This window comes from Miscanthus floridulus, chromosome 4 (assembly GCF_019320115.1).
Source record: "Miscanthus floridulus cultivar M001 chromosome 4, ASM1932011v1, whole genome shotgun sequence".
In the NCBI taxonomy this organism is placed as follows: domain Eukaryota; kingdom Viridiplantae; phylum Streptophyta; class Magnoliopsida; order Poales; family Poaceae; genus Miscanthus; species Miscanthus floridulus.
In genome coordinates this window covers 114,737,207-114,762,477 of record NC_089583.1, presented here as the reverse complement: position 1 = coordinate 114,762,477, position 25,271 = coordinate 114,737,207, and the positions used below count along the sequence as shown (strand labels likewise).

The following is a 25,271-nucleotide window of genomic DNA, read 5'->3' as shown; positions in this document are numbered from 1 at the left end:
GAGAGCGGGTGATGTGCCGATGTCTTGCGGAGTTATGGTGCGCTTGTCTGCTGCCTAGCGGGATAGAAGTTGGTGCACATGGCGCTGTGCCTTGTTCGGCAGTTGAGTGGGGGTGAAAAAAGCAACAGAAAAATACATGTTTTAGGTTGAATTCTTAATACGATATTCGTTTGGCTTATTTTCTTCTTTTTCCAATGCAAATGCGTATATACAGTATATATATACAAAAGTTTTGGTAAAATTTTTGGGTATTTAAATGAATACCCTTGAATTTAGATAGGCCCGTCCCTGCCTGCATTATATGTAGCCTGTTCGGTTGGCTGGTTCGTATCGTTGCTGGTTTGTGAAGAAGTATTGCTGGCTGATTTGTGTGAGAGAAAAATACTGTTCCGGCTAGAAATTTACGATCGTTTACGACAAGCCACGGCCAAACGAACAGGCTGATGGATTCTTATATAGTTTTAAATATATCCAAACACCACCGTACTAAAATATCGTTTCATTTTGGAACAGCAACAAATTTGCCTCTTGTCTTTGAGAAAATATTTCTGTAGTTACACGTGTATCCAAGAAAAATACAAAAATAAAATACACAGAGTACTTTTACATAAGACCGGCCATGTAATTTCTGTGGAGATGGAGGCCGATTCTGCAAAAGCAGTCCAATCCACTTCTCTCACTAATCACATGATCAGCGGAGTCGTGAGCCAGACAAACCGAGCAGCATACACACGTACGCCCCCCAGCCTCCCCTCAGAATAAACAGCAAAAAAGGAAGGGAAAAAAATCAATCACGAGCACGAAGAGCGGAGATCCAAATCGGCGCAAAAGGAGGCTCTCACTCGCTTCGCCCGCACGGAAGTTCCTCCGCGCCATCGAGGTGAGTTTCGCCTCGTCCCTCCCGCTGCAATCCGCGAGTGTCTTTAGCTTCCGCTTTCTCTGTCTGCTGTACGCGGGTGTTTCTTCCTCTTGTTTGGATTGGATGGAAACTGGTAGGAATCGCTCTTTCCGTTCCCGTTTGCGTTTCGTTTTGGTTCAGGTTGTCTGCGCTCTTCTCTTAGGGATCGAGAATTGCAGGGAGGTTCCTCGCTTCTAGCTCTGAACAGAGACTATACTTGGTCCGATTGTTCATAGGGACCAACGGTAGCAACTAAGGAAGATAAGGTTTTTCATTTTCCTTGTGGAATTGTAGTTCAGTTCGTCTTCATGTATGGGGAGTACTTGGTTCGATTGTTCACAGTCATAGGTGCGATGAATTTGTTTATGGTCAGGACAAAAGTTTTCGCTTTCATGATGTTTTCGTGGAAGAAGATGATGAGAAGCTCTCCGCCCTTCTCACCGTTAACTCTTTTGATTAACCAATTCAGTAACACATGTTTAATTTTTCAGCTTGTTTGGTCGAGACATGGTGGTCCCTCGGTACTTTTGTATTTTTTTTCTTGGATACACGTGTATAATCTTTATCCAGAAATTTACAGGCCACAAACTTACAATTTAGCTCTGGACTTCTACGGATGACCTATGCCTCCGTTCGCTGGTCTGCAACTTGGCTGAAAAATACTGTTTCGGCTGAATTGTTGTGAGAGAAAAACACCGTTCTGGCTAAAAAAAATAAGCCGAACAAGCCGAATATGGGGTAAGCCGAATAGTTTGAACTATTTGGAGACTTCAAACATTATTGCTGCCAAGTAAGAATAATGGTGTTGATGGGTCACCCTGGCCCGGTACTGCATTTTCGTTCCACTTTTAGCTTGTTAGGTGTTAGGAAAATGGTTAGGTTTTGTCTGGAATGTGCTTTTGTTTGTTAGGAAAGATGAATAGGTAATGCAAAGATAAATGTTCGCTGCAATAGTAGTAGCTGAATAATTGCAGACGCAAAGTTGGTTCAATGTCAGGTGCGGCAATCATTACTGCATGCAAGAGTGGATTCAATAGAGTTCCTTTACAGGATGACGTGGCACTGCATATCCAGTTGTGACGAGTGTCTTATTTAGCACACTTGTGTTGTTTATGCACCACTGATGACGTTGATAGATCTGACTCTGAAATAAAAATCTGGCAAACACTAACAGTTTCCTGCCACTGATGACGTTGATAGATCTGACTCTGAAATAAAAATCTGGCAAACACTAACAGTTTCCTGAATATTTAGTTTTAATCCACTCAAAAGTCTAATGAAAATGCTACTTCTCATGAAGTCATGATAAGACCATGACGTGTAAGACTGTACATTCTGCAACCTTTCAGTACTTGGATATGTGCTACTATCATGTTTTATTTACCTGATTTTCATTTTGTTTGCAAAATAATGTGTAGGAGCAAACCAATTGCGGCCTGGAAAAGGCTAAGGAATGGAATCGACGTATGGCACTGAAGAGAGTAACTCAAAAGACTCTTCAGAGGATTTACCAACTCCTCCTGCAGCCAAGGAAGTTCCTGGACATAGTGATTATGAGGGGCCAAGCGGACATGAGGTGAAGTCAGCACAAGCAGAAACTGAAAACTCTACTCTGCATATAGTTTCTGCTGATAGTTTGGATTCGTCTTTACAGATCCTAGAAACGAGGCTTCCTGATCTAACAGAAGACATTGCGGAATCAAATGCGCCTTCCAATACAGATCCTGAAATACTGTCTAATTCAGGACCAACTGAGGCATACATAAGCTCAACAAATGATAAGGCAGATTATCCTTCTTCAGTAGATGCAAGTGAAGTGAACGGTGTGCCTGTAAATGTTTCAAATGGTGCCGGAACTATGCTAAGGGATGAAATGAAACCTAAAGTTTATGAAACACAGCATCAGACTGATACGCACACAAAGCTGAAAATGAAACAAGATTCAGAAACAACACTTGAAAGTCCATACAGAGGCCTTATTGACACTGCTGCACCCTTTGAGTCTGTTAGAGAAGCTGTCACCAAGTTTGGAGGAATTGTTGATTGGAAAGCTCACAAAGCTCAGATGATCGAGGTAGTTCTTGATAAATTAACACCACATATATATCACAGAGCTTTAGTTATGGAACTGAAATTGTCTTTTACATAGTCAAATTTTTTTTTACCATACAGTAGATCACTTAAAAAGGATTTTCTTTCATGCATGCAGAGACGCAAGCTCATACAACCTGAACTTGAAAAGATTCGAACAGAAATTCCACTTTGCAAGGAGGAACTAGAAGCTGCTGAGATGGCTAAATCTCAAGTTGTGGATGAGCTAGAGCACATCAAGAGGCTTATTGAGGAGCTGAAGCATCACCTGGAGAAAGTACAGGTTGAAGAAGCTCAGGCAAAGCAGGACTCTGAGCTTGCACAACTCAGGGCACAAGAGATTGAGCACGGAGTTGCTGATGAAGCTAGTGCGATAGCCAGGACACAAATGGAAGTCGCCAAAGAAAGGCACAAAAAGGCTGTTGCTGAACTTAAGTCAGTAAAAGAGGAGTTGACGTCAGTACATGAACAGTATGCTGCCCTGATAGATGAAAGAGACACGGCAATCAAAAGAGCAGAAGAGGTCATATCTGCAGGGAAGGAGATTGAGAAGAGAGTGGAGGAACTGACATTAGAATTGATTGCGTCTAAAGGGTCTCTTGAGTTGGCCCATGCTGCACATCATGAAGCAGAGGAATGCAGGATCGGTGCAGCATTGGCGAAAGAGCAGGATTGCATTGCCTGGGAGAAAGAGTTGCATCAGGCACAAGAGGAGCTGGAACAACTAGACAGTAAGCTTAAGTTCAATAATGATATGCAGCTGAATATTGATGCAAATTTGCGCAAGTTGCTTAGCCTCAAATCGGAGCTGTCTGCCTACATGGTGAAGAAACTGACTGAAGAAGCTGAAGGAGTTTCCAAGGAGCATGAGTCTGAAGATTCTAAACACATTAGCAACTCAGTTAAGGAAGCTCTAGCATTGAAACAGAAAGAACTTCAGGAGGTCAAAGCGGACATTGAGAAGGCAAAGGCTGAGGCCAACGTGTTAAGATTTGCTGCCACGACACTCAGATCAGAACTGGACAATGAGAAAGCTTCACTTGTTGCGTTGCAACAGGGGGAGGCTATGGCATCCGTTGCTGTTTCTTCACTAGAAGCTGAGCTCAATCGAACGAAACAAGAGATAGAATCTGTCAGGTCCAAGGAAGCAGAGGCCGAAGAAAAGGTGGTGGAGCTTCCCATGGTTTTACAGCAAGCGACTCAGGAGGCTGAGGACGCCAGGGTAGCAGCTCACTTAGCTCATGAGGAGCTGAAGAAGGCCAAGGAGGAATTCGAGAAAACCAAGGCAGCTGCAACTGCAGCAGAGACCAGGTTATCTGCTGTTGTGAAAGAAGCAGAAGCATCCGTAGCATCAGAGAGGCTAGCACGCGAGGCGGTTCAAGCTTTGCAAGAAAGCAAAGAGGCAAGAGACACTACAGATTCTACGAGACGAGTGGTGCTTCCTCTAAGCGAGTACTATGAACTCAGCAAGAGAGCACATGAAGCCGAAGAACAGGCGAGTGAGAAGGTAGCAGAAGCATTGGCACAGGTAGTGTCGGCAAAGGAATCAGAAGCAAGGAGCCTGGAGAGACTAAAGGAAACATCCGAGGAAATGGATGAGAAGAAGGAAGCACTTGAAATTGCATTGGAGAGAGCCGGGAGGGCGAACGAAGGTAAACTTGGTGCGGAGCAGGAACTGAGGAAATGGAGAGCTGACCGTGAGCAGCGCCGCAGAGCTCATGAATCCACGAAACGCAGCGGCGAATCCTTTGAATGGTCCATCTAGAGTATTTGTTGAACAGAAGGATCCATACCACAAGGAGCAGGAATCCAAGGTACAGATGTTGGGAAGTAGCTACGAGGGCCTTGTTCCAAACCAAAAGTTGCAGAGGAAGAAATCGCTGTTCCCTCTGATGGGCTCGGTTCTATCCAGGAAGACCCGGGCACAGACGTGAGATAAACGGGATCCTAGACACCTGGGACTTTGTCATTCACATTGCTGTACATTGGTGTAATAAGCTGATTTTTTGCCTGGTCTTCTTTGGAAAGAGCTTTTTTTTTTTGTTTTAAAGCTTGCCATCTGGTGAAAGTGTAATTTAATTTGTCGGTATAAAAACACAGTAGGGCACATTGGAATACGTTTATATGATTTTTTGGTAACTTATTAGTAGGGTCCCCATGAAGAAATTGTTCATGTCTTGCAGTCCAGTGTAGGTGTAGCGCTATTCTGTAATGTTTCTCCTGAAACCTGAACTCTTTGGAGTGAGATAGTTACATACCTTTCTGAATGTTGATACACCTGCCACTGTGCTAGAATTCTCCTACCCTACTTTTGCTATCTTTTTCTGCCCACTTTCTTCTTTTATATTTTAGGTGTCTGATTTTTTTGTTATTCAGACAAGATGTAATTTTATCTTTGTTTGACTACAAAATTGTGAATTGTCTTGTACTTTAAGATTGTTGTCACAAAAAATATAGCAACTCCCTTTTCTGCCTAGTCAGACAACGAATTAGGATCTCCATCGTGCTGCTCATAGAAGGTAATCTGCTACCGTCCCACTTGAAGTAATCTCTCCCACGATCAGGACCAATCTTTCCAAGATCCTATTCTCCGTCTTGTTTCTTTACAAGGACCCACGCAGGGAACACCCATCCATTCGTTGCAAAAAAAAAATCATTGATCATGACCGGGATGCGCAGATAACAACCTTGCGAGGCCAAATAAGAATAATTGGATTCTTTTATGCAAAGGATAGGGAACTTTCTGTCAATATATATTCTTCAAAAGGACCCACAGAAGTTATTGCAAACAGAACAAAAAATGGGCGCCACCAGGACGATGAACCTAGCTAGACTGGCTAGGAGATTCATGTGTAGTAGTAGGACCGAAAGAAAGAAGATTATAGTGTTCATGGAGGCAGCACTCTTTAGCAGAGGTTGCATGTGCAGCCGAATATGAAGTGCTCTCACGGTGCATCTGGTTGCAGTACTCCAACCCAAGATCGATCAACAGGGCAGCCTGCAGCCTGTTTGGAATTTGGATCATAACACTGAACCGGGTCTCGCGTGCAGAGTGCAGGTTACTACTCCAAGCTAAGCTTGGGGATTGAATCGATCGAAGCGAACAAGTGCAGTGCAGGCCTCAGCATCAGACGAGAGGAAAAGCGATGCCCTTTCTCACTCAACTTATCAGTAAAAAGAGATAGGAAAGAATCATATAATGTGTGTGAAGCACACGTGCGGTGCCTGCACGCAAGGATCCGATGCTGCAGACTAGTAGTAAAGCATAGCCGCCTGCATGCTCTTCTCTCCACCAAGAACTTGGCAGCCCGTGGGCCGTGGTAGTAGAATAGCAGCCATGCTGGCTGCTGCAGATAGCAGCGAATAAATTCATCGCCACTATAAAAGGAGGCGTTGATGGATCAGCCTTCACTCTTCAGGTTGCAGAGCGCGAGCTGCCAGCCTGCCACTGCCAGTGCCAGCCATGGCGATCCGGGGCGTCGCCTCCATCCGCGAGGACATGACGCTGGAGGAGTTCAAGGAGTGGCTCAAGCAGTTCGACACCGACGGCGATGGCCGGATCAGCCGGAACGAGCTCCGGGAGGCGCTCCGCCGCCGCGGCGGCTGGTTCACCACCTGGAAGAGCGGCCGCGCCCTTCGCCAGGCCGACAAGAACAACAGCGGCTTCCTGGACGACTCCGAGATCGAGAACCTCGTCGCCTTCGCCCAGAAGGATCTCGGCATGAAGATATCCGCCTGGTAGAAGAAGAAGAAGAAGAAGAAGAAGAAGAAGAAGCGCAGAGTGACAGCCGCTGCATATAATTAAGACATCCATGAACATGAACTAGCTATATATGAACTGAAGAGTGAAGACCCGGCAGTGTTGTTGTATACTTTGTATTGTAGCAACTTGATTTTGTGTGGTTGATTCTGCATGCTTGATACAGTACTACAGTATCTATGCCAATTACATCTCCTGAATAATGGTATGGTATGTGTATAGTATAAGAAAATGAAACTCGGTCTTTAACTCGCGCCTCCTAATCTCCAATTGCTCGACTGATGACGTCACTTACTATTAAAGAATAGTGCCATTAAATTATACAATAAATCCTGCACATATTAATGGTATTCTGGGTTATTTCTTTAGTGGTAGATATGGGTAAGTTAAAACATGTTAGATCAATCAATACTGATTAGAGTTTCATCAAGTTCTTTTAAAAAAAATACACTAACATCTACATATAAAATTAATGAAATTGAATCCACCATGAAATATGTATTGATATTGTAATGCCATTATAGGTGTCAATCTATTTTCATATAATCTTGGTATAAGTTAGAGAAATAATTTTAACTTAGGACATAATTAAACACCGTACCTTACACTTTGGCGGCAAATGGAGTTAGAACATTTCTTATTATCAGAAAATCCACGGGCAGAAATATCATATAAACTCTTACACCTTTAGTTGGGTTTGTAATAAAAAATATGCTTCATCAAGGCAATTCTGTGCCACTTGCGGAAATTCCATTCTTTAATTAAGTGTGTAAAAAGGTCAAGGAATTTCAAAAGCAGTATGTACCTCTTACACCATAAGTTATTGTTTAGAGAAAATCCTCAAAGCATGGTAGTACTTTAAATTTCATGAAGTTCATTTTTTTCTCAGGGGTATTTATCTACTACTCCCATGCCCTAAACATAAGGACATATGAAAATTTTAACCAACAAAAGAAAGTCCACTACGCTCCTTAGTAAAGGGAAGGGTGCCTAGATTATTATCTATGATTGGCAGGTCTCAAGTAGGTTTCATTGATTATTATCTGTTTCCTAGATTATAATAATCTACCCTATAATCTCTTCTATTTGGATCACAATTAGACTATTTTAGCTAATTATTTTTGTGACTCAAACATGGCCTCACCTGGCCGCATCAGTTTTGATTGGCCCTATTAAGAGACTGTTTGGATCGCAGCTAGATTATTATAATCCAGATTATGTATAATAATATTATAATTAGGGTTATAGATTATAATAATTAGAGTGTTAGCTTCTTTGGATTCTGGTTGATTAAAGCAAGAAATTCATATATTATCCTTTATAGTTTGGCAAGTTGGACAAGCGGTTAGGGACTAGTTGGACTTTTAGCACCCATAATCCATCATATAATCTGTTTTGGACAACCTGGATTACGGGATTATGATAATCAAGAGTTCTAATTATAATAATCCATAATATAATCAATCTTGTTTGGGTCAAAATTTGATTATATAATCATTATTATAATCACATCGGTATCCAAACGGGGCCTAATTAAGTTGTGGTGTTGGGTTCTTATAAGTTATATTTTGGGGACAAAACTTGAAAACTCAGAAGTCTTTATATTTTGGAATAGAGAGAATATTTTGTATTGCCAATATGTACAGATATCTAGACCAATTATATCTGGTGTAGCAAAAATGTTATTAAATAATCAAGCAACATACATGTAATTGAAATGTAAAATATGAATATATGTTGCATCAGTGGTATAAATTTGTTGGAAGTGCTCCAAATAAAGAGGTCCAACGTGAAAGTTACTAGTAAAGTAAAGGGTAAAGATTGAACCGAATAACTGCATGCATATCTCTACATTATATATATATATATATATATATATATATATATATATATATATATATATATATATATATATATATATATATTACTAATAAAGCTAATATGGGAAAAGGTCAGAAGAACTTCTTTGTCAAGGCATATGAGGCATTCGTGTTGGATTGGTCAGTCAACGAGAGTGAGATATATGCCACGGCATTCATCGAACATGGCATTGAGGCATGCGTCTTTACCTAACTTTTTCAGAGATTCTATTATTGACTTGTAGAGACTGATAACTTTCATGGGTTCGGGCTCAGTAGGGTCTTGTAGCTACTTCATCCGTTTCAACATGTAAGGGGTTTAAAGTCTATAGAAAAATATTTAACAGTCATCTATGATAGAGACTAAATAAATCAACTATCAGGGTATACATTTCATGATATTTTAACTATATCAGGGTATTTCATTATAAACTTTCATTAGCTACATGATGGTTTGGATGGAGATGTATTTTTCTATATATTTGAAGAATTTAGAAAATTTTGATTTAGAACAAAACTAAAACACCTTATATTTGTTAAATTATTAAAGCATCTACCGGCACACAGATGTAGTACATAATACGCTGCATCAGAATACCAGATGTGACCATACGTGCACGTTAATTAGCTAGCTGCAGGCATTGCCGCATTGGAATCAAATAATTGCATGCAGTCCCCCTTCACATCACAAAAAAAGAGATACCCTTCGTTCTCCCTCTCGATCAACCTGCAGAAACGAACAAACCCAAAGAATAACCCAGCGTGAGACGCATGGCCATGGCCATGGATATGACGCAGGCTAACACACGTCACCTTTCGCATGGCCAGCGGCACCAGCCGGTCTCTGGGGGTCTTACACTAAGAGTGCGACAAATCTTGCCTGCAGATAGAGGCGAATCTATAAAGCTACGAGAACGCGCGCGCAAGACATGGAATCGTCGAGGCCCGTGCACTGTCCCGCGGTGCACCTATAAAAGGAACGGCAACTGATCGCAAGCTCCGACGTGCAGGACTGCCATAGCTTCCTAGCACGACCACAGGCTAGCTCATAAGCTAGCTAGTAGCTAGAGCTCTAGCCCAAAGCCAGCAGCCATGGCCACGGCAGCCGTGACTCCGAACGCGCCGCTGCAGAGGGGCCCGGGGAAGGAGCACCGGACGGCGATCACGGTGCCGGAGTTCAAGCGCTGGGTGAAGCAATTCGACACCGACCACGACGGCCGCATCAGCAGGAAGGAGCTCCGGGAGGCCATCCGCCGCCGGGGCGCGTGGTTCTCCAGGCCTGCGCGCCCTGTTCGCTGTCCGGCGCGCCGACAGGAACCGCAACGGGTTCGTGGACGACTCCGAGATCGAGGGCCTCATCGACTTCGCCGAGAGGGAGCTGGGCTTCAGGATCACAACGGAATGAACGGCGGTGATCTAGTCTGTCGTCTGCTCCTCTCTACAGCTACAGGTCGCCGACGTACGACATGACGGCGTATATTGTACTGTACTGTATTTCGTGAGACGTACTTGATTAGTTACGTACGGTCTGTTTAGTGCTAGTACTGTACTAGGTACTTTTTCATTTCTTTTTCTTCTTCTGTGTGTGTCATCGTACCTAGCTGCTAGCTCCAGCTTGTCCTCTGAATAATTTGTGTCGAAGCAGTAGAGGAAGCATGTACTATGTACATGCTAGCAGCTTGTTAAGTACGTGTACTGCTGCGTGGCGAAGTGATGATGATGACGATGCTACCCGTTGTATAATTGTTTGTAGCAATCCATCCCCATGTGTTTATATGGACTCTCAGTTCCTTTGTCTACCCGTGTGTGTGTGATACACACACACACACACACACACACACACACACACCAATATACCATACAACACACAACCTTCATGGAGGACGGCCTTAGTCATTAGGGCACAGCTCCAGCTACAACTACAACAATATCACGATCGAGCTGGCGATTATCCGATGCACATATGTGATCACTTTATCATATATACCATGATATATATTTTATTTTAGCCTACAAAATACACAGCTAGCATATGTATAGTAATAAAATGTCTATTAATAATACAAAAGGCATACACCATACATTGACTACAATTTTCAAACAGGTCCTGATAAACGTTTGTTAAATTCCAAAAACTATAGTCTTAACAATACCACAGTTTCCAAAAAAATGCATAACTTGTTGCATTCAAACACCTTGTATGTTGTTTCTCAAAACCAAAATATTTTACAAAAACACAATATTTCTCCAATCCTCTAATAAAGATACTTTATATCAACGACCTAAACTTTTAAATCGATAGAGCTATAGATCTATTTGTGGAAAATAAAAAAATGAGGTATAACTAGGGATGCAAGCTAAGTGGTGAACCTATGTGAGTAGCCTTATTCTGTTCTAATTCTATTGCTTTGAAATATAGACTAAAATAGAATATAGACTAAAACTAGCAAATGTGCCCATGCGTTGTATTAGAATGTATAGCATGTTGTGTGGTCATCAAGATGATTTGTACTTGGCTCGAAGATTTATTCAACTATTGTGTGAAGTACAAAAAAAGACGTATGGAAGAATCCCTTCTCTCTCTTTAATACTCTCTTGGTTCCGGACTATAAGTCGTTTTAGCTTTTTCTAGATACATATTTTTTACTATATATCTATATATAGTGTATATTAGATGCATAACAAAATTATATATCTAGACATTCTAAAATGACTTATAATTTGGAATACAAGGAGTGTTGGGTATGCTGATAGCTGTGGCCATGCGTTACAACAACACGTACAACTTGTTTTGGTAGTGAATCTAACCACTACCCCATCAAGTTTTACTCTATTAGTAGTTAGCACTCAGAAATTGGGATTGATCTTGTACGAGTGACACATGCGGTGGGGTAAGACACAAGGCAACAAAATTACGGGCAATATTTATGATGTAGTGAGACGAGGAGAGGGGCAACCCTAGCCACGCTCCTCTGGGGCCTCCCTCCGCGCCGCCACCGCCGACGCCGACGCCTGACCCGCCGCCGGCGCCCGCCTCCCCCATCCCACCCTCCCCACAAGCCCCTGCTCCTCCCCCTTCCCAGCCGCTCGCGGAGGCTGGCACGGGCGTGGCCGTCGCACGTCCACCGCAGCCGCCTACGGCCGCTCCCTCTCCGACTCGGGCGGCGCCGGATCCGGTTGCTACGACCCTGCTGCGCCCAGATCTGGCAGCCAACACCTTGCCCACGCCACCGGGTGGCTCCTCCTCCATGGACCCTCCGCCACCTGCTGTAGCCGCCGAGAGCAGACGACGCTGGCATGACCAGATCTAGCACGTCCACGCCACCCCCACGGCCGCCGTCGCAGCACAGTGCGTGAAAGCCGAAGCTATGGTGAGCGTTGCCCCCGCTGCCTCTGACCTCGACGCCTTCCTCGTCCACCCCAGCTTCGAGCCCATCGCCCACCCTACCCCCCAAGCTGCCCCCTTCCATCCTAGGGGTAGCGCGGCGGGACTCTCCAAGGCTCATCGTTGACCAGAGGACGACCTCCTCGACGACTCCGATGCGAAAGCCACCTCCCCGACCCCCTACCTCCACGTGGTTCACCGGGAGCCATAGCCGCCGAGGACGACGACGATGCCTGTGATGTCCCTGCCGCGCAGCCAACCTCTGACGTCGGGCCGTGGCGGTGCAGCGCCGGTGAAAGCTCTAGTTTGGTTTTGGTGAATTGATGAAACCCTAAGTGCTAACCTAGTTTATCAAGTGATCATGACATAGGTAGCACACTTCAAGTAGAGAAGCTAATGAAGATCATAGCATGACAATGATGATGGCATGGCGATGATCAAGGGCTTAAACTTGAAGAGAAGAAAGAGAAAAACAAAAAGCTCAAGGCAAAGGTATAAACCATAGGAGCTATTTTGTTTTGGTGATCAAGACACTTAGAGAGTGTGATCACATTTAGGTTTGATAGCTGTACTATTAAGAGGGGTGAAACTCGTATCGGAATGCGGTTATCAAAGTGCCACTAGATGCTCTAACTTATTGCATATGCATTTAGGATCTAGTGGAGTGCTAACACCCTTGATAATATTTGTGAAAATATGCTAACACATGTGCACAAGGTGGTTGTAGGGTTGAGATGGATTCGGCGCTTTCGGGAAAATGAAGTGTCTATTTTCTATTGCGCCGGATGCAAAATTCTTGGTGTTTGGCACATTTGAGCAAGGGTGAAGAAGTTAGAGTTGAAATGGAGTTGGTCGAAATGATGCTGGCGTCGGTCTACTGACCGGACGCTAGGTCACTCAGCGACCGGACGCTGAAAGGCTGCGTCCGGTCATGCTGTCAGACGGCACAGTAGGCTAGGGTTGAGTACCGGACGCTGGCTGCGTCCGGTCAAGGTGGACCGGACGCGTCCGGTCAGAAAAACATGCCTCGGGGAGCTTACTGGAAACGACCGGACGCTGGGGCTTCAGCGTCCGGTCAGTTTTGACCGGAGCGTCCGGTCAGTTTTGACCGGAGCGTCCGGTCAGCTTCGTAGCCGTTGGAATCTGACGAACTGTGTTTGAAGCTGGTGACGCGTGGCGTCCATCGGGCGACCGGACGCTGAGGGCCAGCGTCCGGTCAGTATGACCGGAGCGTCCGGTCAGAGCGCGTTTTGCCCAGTGAAGAGGTATAACGGCTCTATTTGATGGGGGCTCTATTTATAGCCCCATGACCGGCTGTGGCTCACATCTTTGGCCATTTTCATTGACATAGCAACCTTGTGAGCTAAGCCAAAGCCCTCCCACTCATCTATATCATTGATTCATCATCATAGTGAGATTGGGAGTGATCCAAGTGCATTGCTTGAGTGTTTGCATCTAGAGGCACTTAGTGATCGTGGTTCGCTGCGGATTTTGCTTGTTACTCTTGGTGGTTGCCGCCACCTAGACGGCTTGGAGCAGCGAGGATCGTCAAGCGGAGGTGGTGATTGTCTCCGGCTCCGATCGTGGTGATTGTGAGGGGTTCTGGACCTTTCCCCGGCGGAGCGCCAAAAGGTACTTTAGTGAATTGCTCGTGGCTTGTGTGATCCTCATCTTGTGTTGGTTGTGCGGCACCCTATTGAGGGTTTGGTGTGTGAAGCCAATTAGCGCGTGAACCTCCAAGTGATTGAATCGCCACAACGAGGACTAGCTTGCCGGCAAGCAAGTGAACCTCGGTAAAAAATCATTGTCTTCATCATTAATTCCGAGGTGATTGGTCTTCATTGTTATTCATCTTTGTGATTGATTGGTTCTTCATCTACACGGCGGTATAACTATCCTAACCACTCTCTTTACTTTACCGCAAACTAGTTGACAAGCTCTTTAGTGTAGCTAGTTGTGAGAGCTTGCTTGCTTGGTTGGTGTGGCTCTTTAGTTAGTCTTTGAGAGCACACTAACATAGGATAGTGTCTTTGCTATTGTGTGAATAGACACTATCTAAACTATAATTGTGGTAGGTGGCTTGTATTTTAAGTAGGCTAGTGCAACACTCGCTTCGCCTCATAATTGTCTAACCATTTGGTTAAGTGTTGTTGTAGAAATTTTTATTAGGCTATTCACCCCCCCCCCTCTAGCCATTAGGACCTTTCAGTCGGGTCGCCAGGGTGCTGCGCGAAGGCAGGGGAAACACAGTCGGCCATGCCCACAACTGCTGTTTGGTGTGCTGGCTCGGCCAGCGGAGGGCCGCATCCCGGCACGCCGGCACCTCAGATGCCATGGATGGGTCTCCGCCCCCAACGCCGATGGGTGGCGGGAGATCCTCCACCGGCAGGAGACGCGACCTGTGGCCGCCTCGGCTAAGCTACGAGGGCCAGCAAGCGGAGGCCAGCTAGCGAGTCATCGACCATCGAGGCGCATCCTGGCAGATCTTCACGACAAGTGCCTCAATTGCCTCTCCTCCGCGCATCGGGTGGCAACCTACAAGTTGTCCCAACGATGTCTGCGGTGCAGGAGATTTTGACACATTGCGCGGGTGCTTGGGCTCTCGGAGCTCGGGCGATGTAAGTGCCATGGATCGCCAGCTACAATGCTCCGTTGGGCCAGTGGACCATGGTGGCTCGCAAGACTCTGGTGGGGTCAAGTCGGGCAACGCCATTCCTGCCACCGGTGGTTGCCGGCGCCGAAGGCGGAGACGGAGGCATCACGAGCGGTCGGCAGGGGCCGCACAGACAGCACCAGCCTTCACCTCGGTTGCTACTAAAGCTAAGCCTAGGCACGGTGAGCTGTCCAGCGAGACAGGCACCTAACCCATTGACGCTGGCGTTGTACCCGGACGGCATGCTTGGTCGCGACATCATGGAGGACCCGGTGTTGGAGAAGTTCGCAGCCTCACTCGCCAGCAGTCGGATCATCACGCAGCCTTCTCCTGAGCGCCTGTTGTCACCTCCGATGGCCCCCAACTACAAGATGAGTCCCGGCAGTGACGGCCCCCAGCTGGAGGATGAGGACTCGGCGGTAGTGGCCTCCTATGCGTTGCGGACACCACCTCTACATCCCATTCACTGGGCAGTGGACTCACCGCCGACGGATACCCACCTGACTGAGGACAACGACGACTCTGTCAAACGCCGCCTCGATAGCTTCATCAACGAAGTGACGCGTAAGAGGGACTCTCCACTGATTCGTGAGCCTCCAATGCAACCTCCCGCTAAGCCAGTGATGCCGTGGCAGAGCAGACGGTTGGCGGCTCAGCCCCTCTCCCGAGTACTTGCTTCCAAGCGAGGTGAGGTGCTGATCATGCAGCGTATGGGCTTCACCAAGGGTCCATCAGCGCCATCTGCGTTGGAGCTGGAGGCCTATGACAAGCTCTTCGGCGGTGACCTGACTGCATCCGAAGTTGAAGCGTTGAACGAGCTCTTCCCGGTTGTTAGGTCCAGGCACCCGAGAAGACGCAAGGCCTCCTCCTAGGTCACACCGTTTGTGTCGGTGTTAGTTGTTTCCTTTAATGTAATATCGAAACTAGAGGTCTCTTGCTAGGATGGTCCAACTATGGTTGTGTTAGGTTAACCTCCTTCGGCGCTCGATACAAGCGCGTTTTATGTTTGTCTAAACTCTTTTACTTAATACAATGATACGCAAAACATTTGCGTATTCGAGAAAAAAAGAATATTTATGATGTACTAGCTTCTGCTTCTCACGGCTGTTTGTGAAAGAAGATGGGTAGAGCGCCCAAGGAAGAATATGCTTCATCGTCCAGGCATATACACATGTACTCCATCTATTTCAAATTATAAGTCGCTTTGATTTTTTTGGCACATCGTATCTATACATATATTATATCTAGATGCATAGCAAAATGAATGTACCAAAAAAATCATAGTGACTTATAATTTAGAACGGAGGGAGTACATTGTTTTGTGCCAAAGCTTTGGGAGATTCCATTCCATATTTGAGAGAATTCCTTATTTGACACTGGGAAAATAAGTCGTTCCTTTCGTGGCCCTGAAATTTTTTTCGTTCCCTATTTGACACTCACTTCAACTTTTATCCCTAATTTGACACTACCATCAAATTCGTTAGCTAACGGTGTTAACTGGCTGTTAAAAAGACGTTTTTGCCCCTAGAAAAAAAAACGGCGAAGCAAATTTGAGAGGAAAAAAAACTTGCGCCTTTTTTTTGCAGCTGGGCACATGCATCAGAGGCGGGCGTAGGTTTTTTTTTCCTCTCAAATTTGCTTCGCCGCTTTTTTTCTAGGGGCAAAAACGTCTTTTTAACAGCCAGTTAACACCGTTAGCTAACGGATTTGACGGTAGTGTCAAATTAGGGATGAAGGTTGAAGTGGGTGTCAAATAGGGAACGAAGAAAATTTTAGGGCCAAAAAAGAAACGACTCATTTTTCCAGTGTCAAATAAGGAATTCTCTCTCCATATTTATTGGGACCCACATAAAGGGTGTCAAATAAGGAATTCTCTCTCCATATTTATTGGGACCCACATAAAGAACTTCCAAGTTCCAACACTGTTTGGCCTAGTGCCGTTGCATTAGAGCAAGGCTAATAATATAGTCGACCGCTGACTGTAAGGGTTCTTTGTAGGCTTCCCTCAGCCCACCCATATGGTAGTTAGCTCTTCACTATTAATATATGGTCCATTTATTTCTCTCACAAAGTTTCTCTCTTCTTGTATCTAAGCCAGTTGTAAGCTTATAGCCCGGAGTCCACTTCTACTCTCTCTCTTCTCTCCTCTCTCTCCTCCATCTCAGCATTTAACCAGCTTACAGCCTATTGTTATACTTGCTCTTTGGGTGGCGTATGGGGTTGAGGGTACGTACTACGTACGCACGTGTAGACGAAACACATTGCCTCGATGTGGATCGAAACATACTCCTTATCTTGCATAGCTTGCTGGTGGCGCACAAGACAGAATCAAATAATTGCAGGCCTCCACATCAGAAAGCAGGCAGATGCCATTGCCGGCCGTAGCTCCCTGGTGAGGACATGCATGGGCATCCTGGTGGCTGGTGCTGTGGACTGTGCCACTGTGTGGTGCAGGCGATGATGAACAGAGCACAGCGTGTCCTCCACTACAGGCAGGCGAGACGATCGACACATGCATCTAGCACCTAGCAGCCTGCTACCTTCAGATAGAGACGAATAACGCTAGGGTTAATGCGAATAAAAGGAGCTCGAGGCACGGTGATCGCAAGCTCCGACACGGCGACGCCCACAGGGTGGAAGCACCAGCCACAGATAGCCAGCCAGCTGCCATGTCCGCCACGGCCAGATGCCTCGAGGCGATGGAAGGGCCGGGCTCGGGCAGCAGCAGGTTCCTGCTGTTCCCGGGGAAGGAGCACAGGACCAGCGTCACGGCGGCGGAGTTCAAGAAGTGGCTGAAGCAGTTCGACGCCGACGGCGACGGGCGGATCAGCAGGCGGGAGCTCCGGGAGGCCATCGGCCACCGGGGCGCGTGGTTCGCCAGCGTCAAGGCCTGGTGCGCCGTCCGCCGCGCCGACATGGACCGCAACGGCTTCGTGGACGACTGCGAGATGGAGAGCCTCGTCGAGTTCGCCGAGAACGAGCTGGGCTTCCTCATTTCCAAGGAGCCGACGCCCGACGGGCGCAACCACTGCAGGTGGTGAACCGTCGTCTGTGTTCTCTTTTCGTTCATATTCATCAGCCTCTCCCACCCTCCGAATAATTTGTGTGGAAGGAGGTATAGAGTGGTGCAGTTTGTTTGAGTTCGTTCGTGCTGCTTTATTAATCTGTATATATACTCCGCCGTATGTATGACGGTTAAAGGCACAAGTACAGCTTACGTTCGTTCTGGCCGCTGCTGTAGTGTCTACTGACTGTGTGTCACCACCACACTCCACACACACCAGACGGTAGTGTTCGGGAGAAAAATTCTATGGGCTCGTGCCGCTCGTCCATGGGCAGGGTGATTGCTCCGATCCAAACCACCACAGGGTGGGAGAGTCTGGACTCTGTAGGCCGAGGTGGGTGGGCCGCATTCTAACATGTATTTTTCTATAAATCGGAAGAATCTAGAAAATTTTGATTTAGAACAAAACGAAAAGACCTTATTATATTATTAGTTTATCGTAGAACCATCTACTACCGGCACGTGTAGATGTAGTACATAGTAATACGCTGCATCAGAATAATACCAGATGCGTGACGACCTTGCACATTAATGATCAGGTGCAGGCAATGGAATCAAAATAATTGCTGGACGCATGAGACGCATGGCCATGGCGGCCATGGATATGAATATGATGCAGGCCAGAGGGTGTTTGGTTATTTAGTCGCTCCTAAAATTTATGTCACATCGAATGTTTAGATACTAATAAAGAGCATTAAATATAGATTAATTATAAAATCAATTACATAGATGGAGGCTAATTTATGAGACGATTTTTTTAGCCTAATTAATCTGTCATTAGCACATGTTACTGTAGCATCACGTTGTCAAATCATGGACTAATTAGACTTAAAAGATTCGTCTCATAAATTAGTCGCAAGTTGTGCAATTAGTTTCGTAATTAGTCTATATTTAATACTCCATGCATGTGTCCAAACATTCGATGTGACAGGAATTTTAGAGGGCACTGCAGGAACCAAACAGGGCTTAATACATGCACGTCACCGCTTTCGCATGGCCTGCGGCACTAGCCGGTCTTCCACTACGACTCTAGGAGTGAGACAACAGGCAACCAGCCTGTTCGTTTGGCTGTGGCTTGTCGTAAACGATCATAAATTTTTAGCCGGAACAGTATTTTTCTCTCACATAAACCAGCTAGCAATACTTCTTCACGGGTACAACTATGATGATCTGCCATATATGTCACCCTTGTATCTCCATTCGAACACCGTTAGTATTTGAGAGATGAGCTTCAAGCCATACCTTGACCCGACACAGTGGCCACCTTAGAATGATTATGACTACGTGCCGCATCCGCATCTAATGAAGGTAGGGAAGGGTAGGAGGAAGAAGAAGCGAATCAAGGGGGACATGGACGCTATGAGAGGGTACGGCGAAGACATGTATAGCGGGGGAGACTTCAACGAGACCCGTGGCAGAAATCTTTGCTCCGTCTGCAAAGAATCTAGTCACAAGGCTAGCAGGCATAAAAGACGAGGGCAGCAGATGCTTTCATATTGTGTTCGTATTGTATAATAAGTAGTTTAAATTTTGTAATGATACATAATGTTAATTTGAATATTGTTAATTTGAATACTCTAACCCTTTGTTTATCAATTTATAACAGGATGACCCCTCCCACGCCGCACTTACCCCCTTCTTGAGGTGGAGTACGACTACATATAGCTCAACATTTCAACACATATAGCTCAACATTAGTACATGAACACATATAGCTCAACATTTCAACACATACACTTTGCACTTACTTCATGCTTGTTTGGGCACACAAACTCCAACGTATTCTTAGGGTTTATCACAGCTCTCCGCAATCGCACAGAGGAGGTTCCTCGAGTCGTCTAACCGCGGCTAAGTGCTTCTCCTTAGCCGTCATTGGAGGGGGGTTAGGGGGAGGTGGAACCCACCGCTCGAAGTGCTCTCGTGGATGTCGCCCTCTCCACCAATCGTCAAAAAGGAGGTACCTAGGGTCAAACTTGTCTGCGCCGTCGATCCACTGAAAGAAAAAGCACATCTCATAGGCCTACACAACAAAATTCCAACTAAATATTAATAACCTAGTAATACAAATGAAGAAAAAAACATACGGAAACAATTACTAACATTAAAATGACTGCATGTGTAGAAGCAACGAGCCGCTGTATTCGGATGTCTCGATTGAAACACGTCGATCGAACGACCACTGTCACAGTTAGGAACAGGGAGTTCAGGAGGGACGGGGATATCTTTGCTAGACTCGTCGGGGTATAATTCTTTAGGACGACCCCGTTTTCGCCACAACTGCTCCCGAAACATGTCTTCCTCTCATAAACAGTTCAAATAAACATCAATCAAAACAACGCAAATTAATGTAAAATATAATCATTTGCATTGCAACTAAAATAATATAACCAACACTTATAGCAACAAAAATATACATGGTAAGCATACTTCTAACTAAATAATTAACCTTTAAACCGTAGCCCATAGTTCTCAAACATAATTTTCCTCCTAACCTTAACTCCCATTCATAATATTCCTATCCACCATTCAAACGAAAATAAAAAGTGCGTCATTACCTTGAACGAGGACGGGGAGAGAGGGAGGTGGCCGGAGAATGGAAGGGAAGGGAGGGAGGCGGCAACGGAGGGCCGGGCGGGACACGGGCGCGGCGGCTCGGCCCGGGTGGGCGGCCAGGCTGCTCGGGTAGGCGGGACTGGCCGCGGGGTTTTTATATGGCTCTGCCGCGCCACGAATCAGGGCGTGGCACTGCCGCGCCAAGATCGGTAGCGCGGCAGGCCTCGCCACGTCAACGGTCAGCCAGTCCGGTCATCGCCACGTCAGCCCCCTGCCGCGCCACCATATGTGCCGCGCCATGGGAATAGGCGCAAGCCAAATGTGTTAATTTTGAAAATAAAAAAACAGACAGTGTTATATTTAGAATTAGTTTACAAAAAGTGTTAAAATTAAAAAAAAAATCGCTATAGCCGGCTATAGCCGATTTTGGGACATAGATCGCTAAATGTCTTGTTAGCTGGCTACTTAAAACACTGCTTATCACAGCCATCCATCTTCATCATCCGTAACCATTGAATTTTCCGTATCTCTAAGTCCACACTCACTGGATCTCAGGTGCTGTTCGGTTCAAGTACAGCCAATGCAAACCTTAAGGGGATCAGGTCACGCTGTGAATGCAACTCTAGCTTATGAGTATGTTTGGTATTCTATAAAGCTATGCTATATAGCCATATGATACAAGTATATAGTTTATAGTGTAATCATAAATCATTTGTTTTTTGTCCAATCAACACATGTAACGAACAAAAAGAGTAGGGTGCATATTTCTTTTGTTGTTGGTGTTGTGTGCTAACGTGAGAATTATATTGTTTCCGTGGATGGAGGGAGTAGACTAAAACTATCAAATTAATGTGCACCGACATTACAACGGAACGTACATCTTGTTGCATGGTCACAAGATGATTTATTAATTTGTAGCTCGAAGATTTATACAACTATCGCCATTTGTTCCAATATGTTTTGTACATCCGAGATCTATATTGGATCTGTAGTTTGTGCACTAAATTAAAGTGGTTTAATTATTTTTGTTTAATCTAAAATCTAAACAAAGGGAATCATGTAAATGCAATTAACATGCCAGCAGCTTAGATCCAAGATTTCCTAGAGTTACGAGTGACTAGCTCTATGAAATCCGCAAATTTTCTAGAGCTATAGCTCTGCCAAACAAGGCATTAGAGTTGAACTTCGTACCGTCCCTTGACGTGTCTTGGAAACAAACTTTGTAATGTTATTGGACTTGCCTTGTCTAACCTGCACGAGGATATGGAACATAGAGGGACGTGAGGCCATTGTGGAAATTAAAAAACACTACTACAGTAAGGATTTTAGGCGACAAACCTAATAGAGGCGATATAAGGACCAAGGATGGCTAAATGGGAGGTGATTAGCCTATTAAAAACTTCAAAAACACAACACTAAGACAAATTGGTTAGATTAAAACACAATCCTAATAGCCACTACTTTGCTTAGCCTACTCAATATAAAGCAAGCCCCTAATTCTAATAGCAAGGAATGTAATCTACTCTCGAGCACTCAACCAAACTACCGAGGCAAGCTATACCAACTACACGAGCTAGATTGCTTGACTTTGACTACTAGAGCTACAACTAACAAGCAACTAACTACACAAGCTAAGAACAAGAAGTAAAGCAAATTAAAAGTGTCGTAAGAGCAACTTCAAGAGGTTAGCTAAAAACAGATATCAAAATCCATGATTTAGCCATCTTCTAAAATAAGATCTCCTAGACAAAGCATGTGTACTCCGATCCAACAGGCTTTGTAAATTTCTCACTTTCCATATCCATATTCAAAACTGCCACGTCATCCATTCATCTCCTTTCGGATCCAACCTTTGCAAGCTGACGACCAGGCCTTCTCCGGCGGCAGAAGCCTTCGCCCGTTCACGTCGCCGCGCCGTGGTCTTTGGTGTATTACCTTCTTCAGTTTATCAGCCTGTTCGCTTGCTCGTAAACGATCGTAAATTTTCAACCAGGAACAGTGTTTTTCTCTCACATCAAACCAGCCAGCAGTAAATAATTCACGATACGATACGGCCTCCCGAACAGGCCGTATAGCATTTGGAGCTATCCGTGCTGCTCTCCGTCCGAGGTGCTGCTCCATGCCGCGAAGTGCCTCCCCATCGATCTGAGTATGCTATCCTGTTGAGCGGACGGCGTCGCCGGGGGCAAGCGCAGCTGACCCAAGGGGGATTGAAGCCACCGGAGCGGCCACCACTGCCGGCCGGAGCCATGCTTCACACGCGCTACTCCCGTGTCAGGAACCTCATGGGCAGTTGGGCCGGCCAATCAGCAAGGAAAGTGGGTTGGGTCGTCCTTGGCCCATGGAAGCAAGCGAGTATACAAATATGGCAGCACCATCGGCAAGAAGGGGGAGGGGAGGACCAGAACCACGAACCGGCGGTGGCGAGCGCAAGCTTGAGTCTAGGGCTAGGCGAACGATTGGTCGAGGCTAGCTTCGGCTAGATTCCCTTCCTCCTGCCCTCCTCCTTGTATCCGAAATCTTCCAGCATATTCTAGAAAACCATTTTGATTCTCTATGTATCAATTCAGTTGTATCAGCATCCAGGTCGGCGACTTCCCGCTCTATCGGACGCCGCTACCTACGCAGCTTTTACCCAGGTCGGTGCCCTCCTCCTTTTTCCCCCCCTTTTTATGAATCCAGGAGAAATAGGGAAGCAGGCTTATAGCATCTCCAGGAGTTTACAAAACCCACTCCCAATTTGATTTTTTTTTTGTAAGATTGAAAAAAAAATACTCTCCAACAACTCATAATCTTTCCGTACTTGGAAAAATAGACCCGATCGTACAGAAATATATGTGCGCGTATAGATCAGCTAATTTGGAAGGTAGAAGGACGTGGTAAAGAATAAAGAGTAGGACAATGTTCTCAATGCAAAATATACAAGAAAGAAAGAAAAATGTAAAAACGGTTAGGATGATTTGAAAAAATAGTCTAGAATTCAACACGCGTGTACTTGACTTTTTTCTAGGAAAAAAAATCTAGAAAAAACGTGACATCCATGACACCCTTGGGTAGCGTCCAACGAAACTGTCCTACCACGGGACCACAATCCTTTCACATTGTTTTAAAGTCTTGGAGATGTTTGTAGCGGGATAGACAGTGCACGATCTAATAGTAACGCCCAGTACAAGGTTTTAGGGCCTCTTGGTCAGGCCCATCCCCTGCACGAGGTGTGGGTGGGCCGCAAGTCCGCAATCGATCTCGATCTTTGGAGATTCGCCTCGTGGCCACGGAGGAAATCGGCCGCTTTCACCGTCTGTTTCGGCGTCGCCACGCCAAGGACAGCGCCGCCGCCGGCCGGTGCCGTGCAATGCTTTGTTGGCCGCGCCCGCGCGCATCCGTCCGTACGGTTGCAGAGGGAAAAAAGAAAGAAAGAAAGAGAGGGACGCTACGAGATCTGGTTACGGCCGGGCCGGAATTCCTAACTTGGCCCGTGCGCTCGCAACGAAGTTGTGCGTGCTTTTTTCTTTCCCACGAAACGTGCGGTAGCTGCTAGCAGAATTCTTTGGTCATGGTGACTGAGATCAGCGCTCTGACCGGCGGTGCCGTGCGAACCATCTCAGCTCAGGTCCCCCATCCTCGGGCACGAGCAGAACCCGTGCGTGACGAGCAGGCCCGCAGCGTATATAGCGGCCGCCAAAGTCAGAAGAGGCCGTGCGCGCAACGGCGCGACGCCAAACAAACACGCCCACCGGCGCCACGGGGTGCGCCACGCCACCACCAGGGTCTCCAGACTCCTAGCCCCGCGCCAGGAGCACCACATCGCGACGCGGACGCCGGACGGCCGGCCGGCTTCGTTCGTTCGTTCGTTTCTCCTCCTGCGATGCCGCCGATTGACCATGCACCTGCTGCCCCGTGTCCGTGTCACGTTGCACGTACGCGCTTCCGAACACAGAGTTGGCCTGGGACTTGGGTTGGGTGGACAACGGGAGATGGCGCGGCGGCACCTACCGTAAACTGTCTGTCCCTCTTCTCTTCATCAAACCACTCGACGTTGAGCTGAGGGTTGCTTGCAAGTTTCCCTGCTAATTAACAGGCCGGGCAGAGTACACAAGTCCTCCCCGGCCTCCTAATCAATCACTGTGTTTGGTGTGTGATCCTTCCTGTCAGTACCTCCATGCTCCAACGCAAACGCTTCCAATTGTCCAGGTGCATCCATCCACGGGTACTGTTTCGCTTTTTCCCTGCAAGACGATTTCGTATCCGAAAAAAAATGACCTTCCAGTTCCAGCCGTTGACACTTTGGTGTGCCCCGTTAGGCGTACATAGGAAAAATTCCGTTACGTGTTCTTGCACGGCACGGAAGGTAGATCATCGCCGCCATAGTTGCAAGGAAATACTACAGATTAGCCCGGCCGCCGCCATAGTTGCAACGACTTGGGAGACTGATGGATTGGTAGTAGCAGGAATGGATGGAATGATTTCTAGCAAATCAGCGGTGGCGAGTTCGTTTGGAACTTGGAGCGCAAATGGCCCCACTCGAGATCGTTCTTCTAGAAACATAATGGTGTGTTTTTGTATTACTCCCTCTGTCTCCAAATAAATTAATTTCTAAAATTCATGCAAAATCAAATTATCTTAAGTTCGACTAACTTTATATAAAAGGGTAACAACATCTACGACATAAAATGAGCACATTATGAAAATATATTTGTGGTATATATTTAATGATATTAATTTGATGTTATAAGTCTTGGTGTTTTTTTTTTAGAAATTTAGTCAAAGTTTAAAAAGTTTAATTGGAGATAACTCTAGAAATCTATTTATTCAGAGACAGAAGAGTACATGAACTCGCTTCTTCGCAAAATGAAAAACAAAGAGACTGAAATTAATTCGTCTTATCTCCTTGTTTGGAAATTAAAGAACGAAAGATAACATGTCAAGCGAGAAGAGGACACATTTGACTCTTCCACTCCAGGTGTACAAATATTTCTCTGAAAACTAACTATCAATCTATCATGCCAAA

At 45.8% G+C, this 25,271-nt stretch overlaps 2 protein-coding genes and 1 pseudogene across 2 annotated transcripts; all 3 read left to right on the top strand.

The window, feature by feature from the left end:
• The first annotated feature begins 723 nt into the window (after window positions 1-723).
• On the top strand, window positions 724-5,256 carry LOC136550414 (protein WEAK CHLOROPLAST MOVEMENT UNDER BLUE LIGHT 1-like; annotated as a pseudogene).
• A 1,085-nt stretch (window positions 5,257-6,341) lies between these two features.
• LOC136552729 (calmodulin-like) lies at window positions 6,342-7,006 on the top strand. The gene has a single exon (XM_066544292.1). The coding sequence runs from the start codon at window positions 6,453-6,455 to the stop codon at window positions 6,729-6,731; it is 279 nt and encodes a 92-aa protein (XP_066400389.1). The 5' UTR covers window positions 6,342-6,452; the 3' UTR covers window positions 6,732-7,006.
• A 10,121-nt stretch (window positions 7,007-17,127) lies between these two features.
• LOC136552728 (probable calcium-binding protein CML22) lies at window positions 17,128-17,863 on the top strand. The gene has a single exon (XM_066544291.1). The coding sequence runs from the start codon at window positions 17,316-17,318 to the stop codon at window positions 17,685-17,687; it is 372 nt and encodes a 123-aa protein (XP_066400388.1). The 5' UTR covers window positions 17,128-17,315; the 3' UTR covers window positions 17,688-17,863.
• The last annotated feature ends 7,408 nt before the right edge of the window (window positions 17,864-25,271 follow it).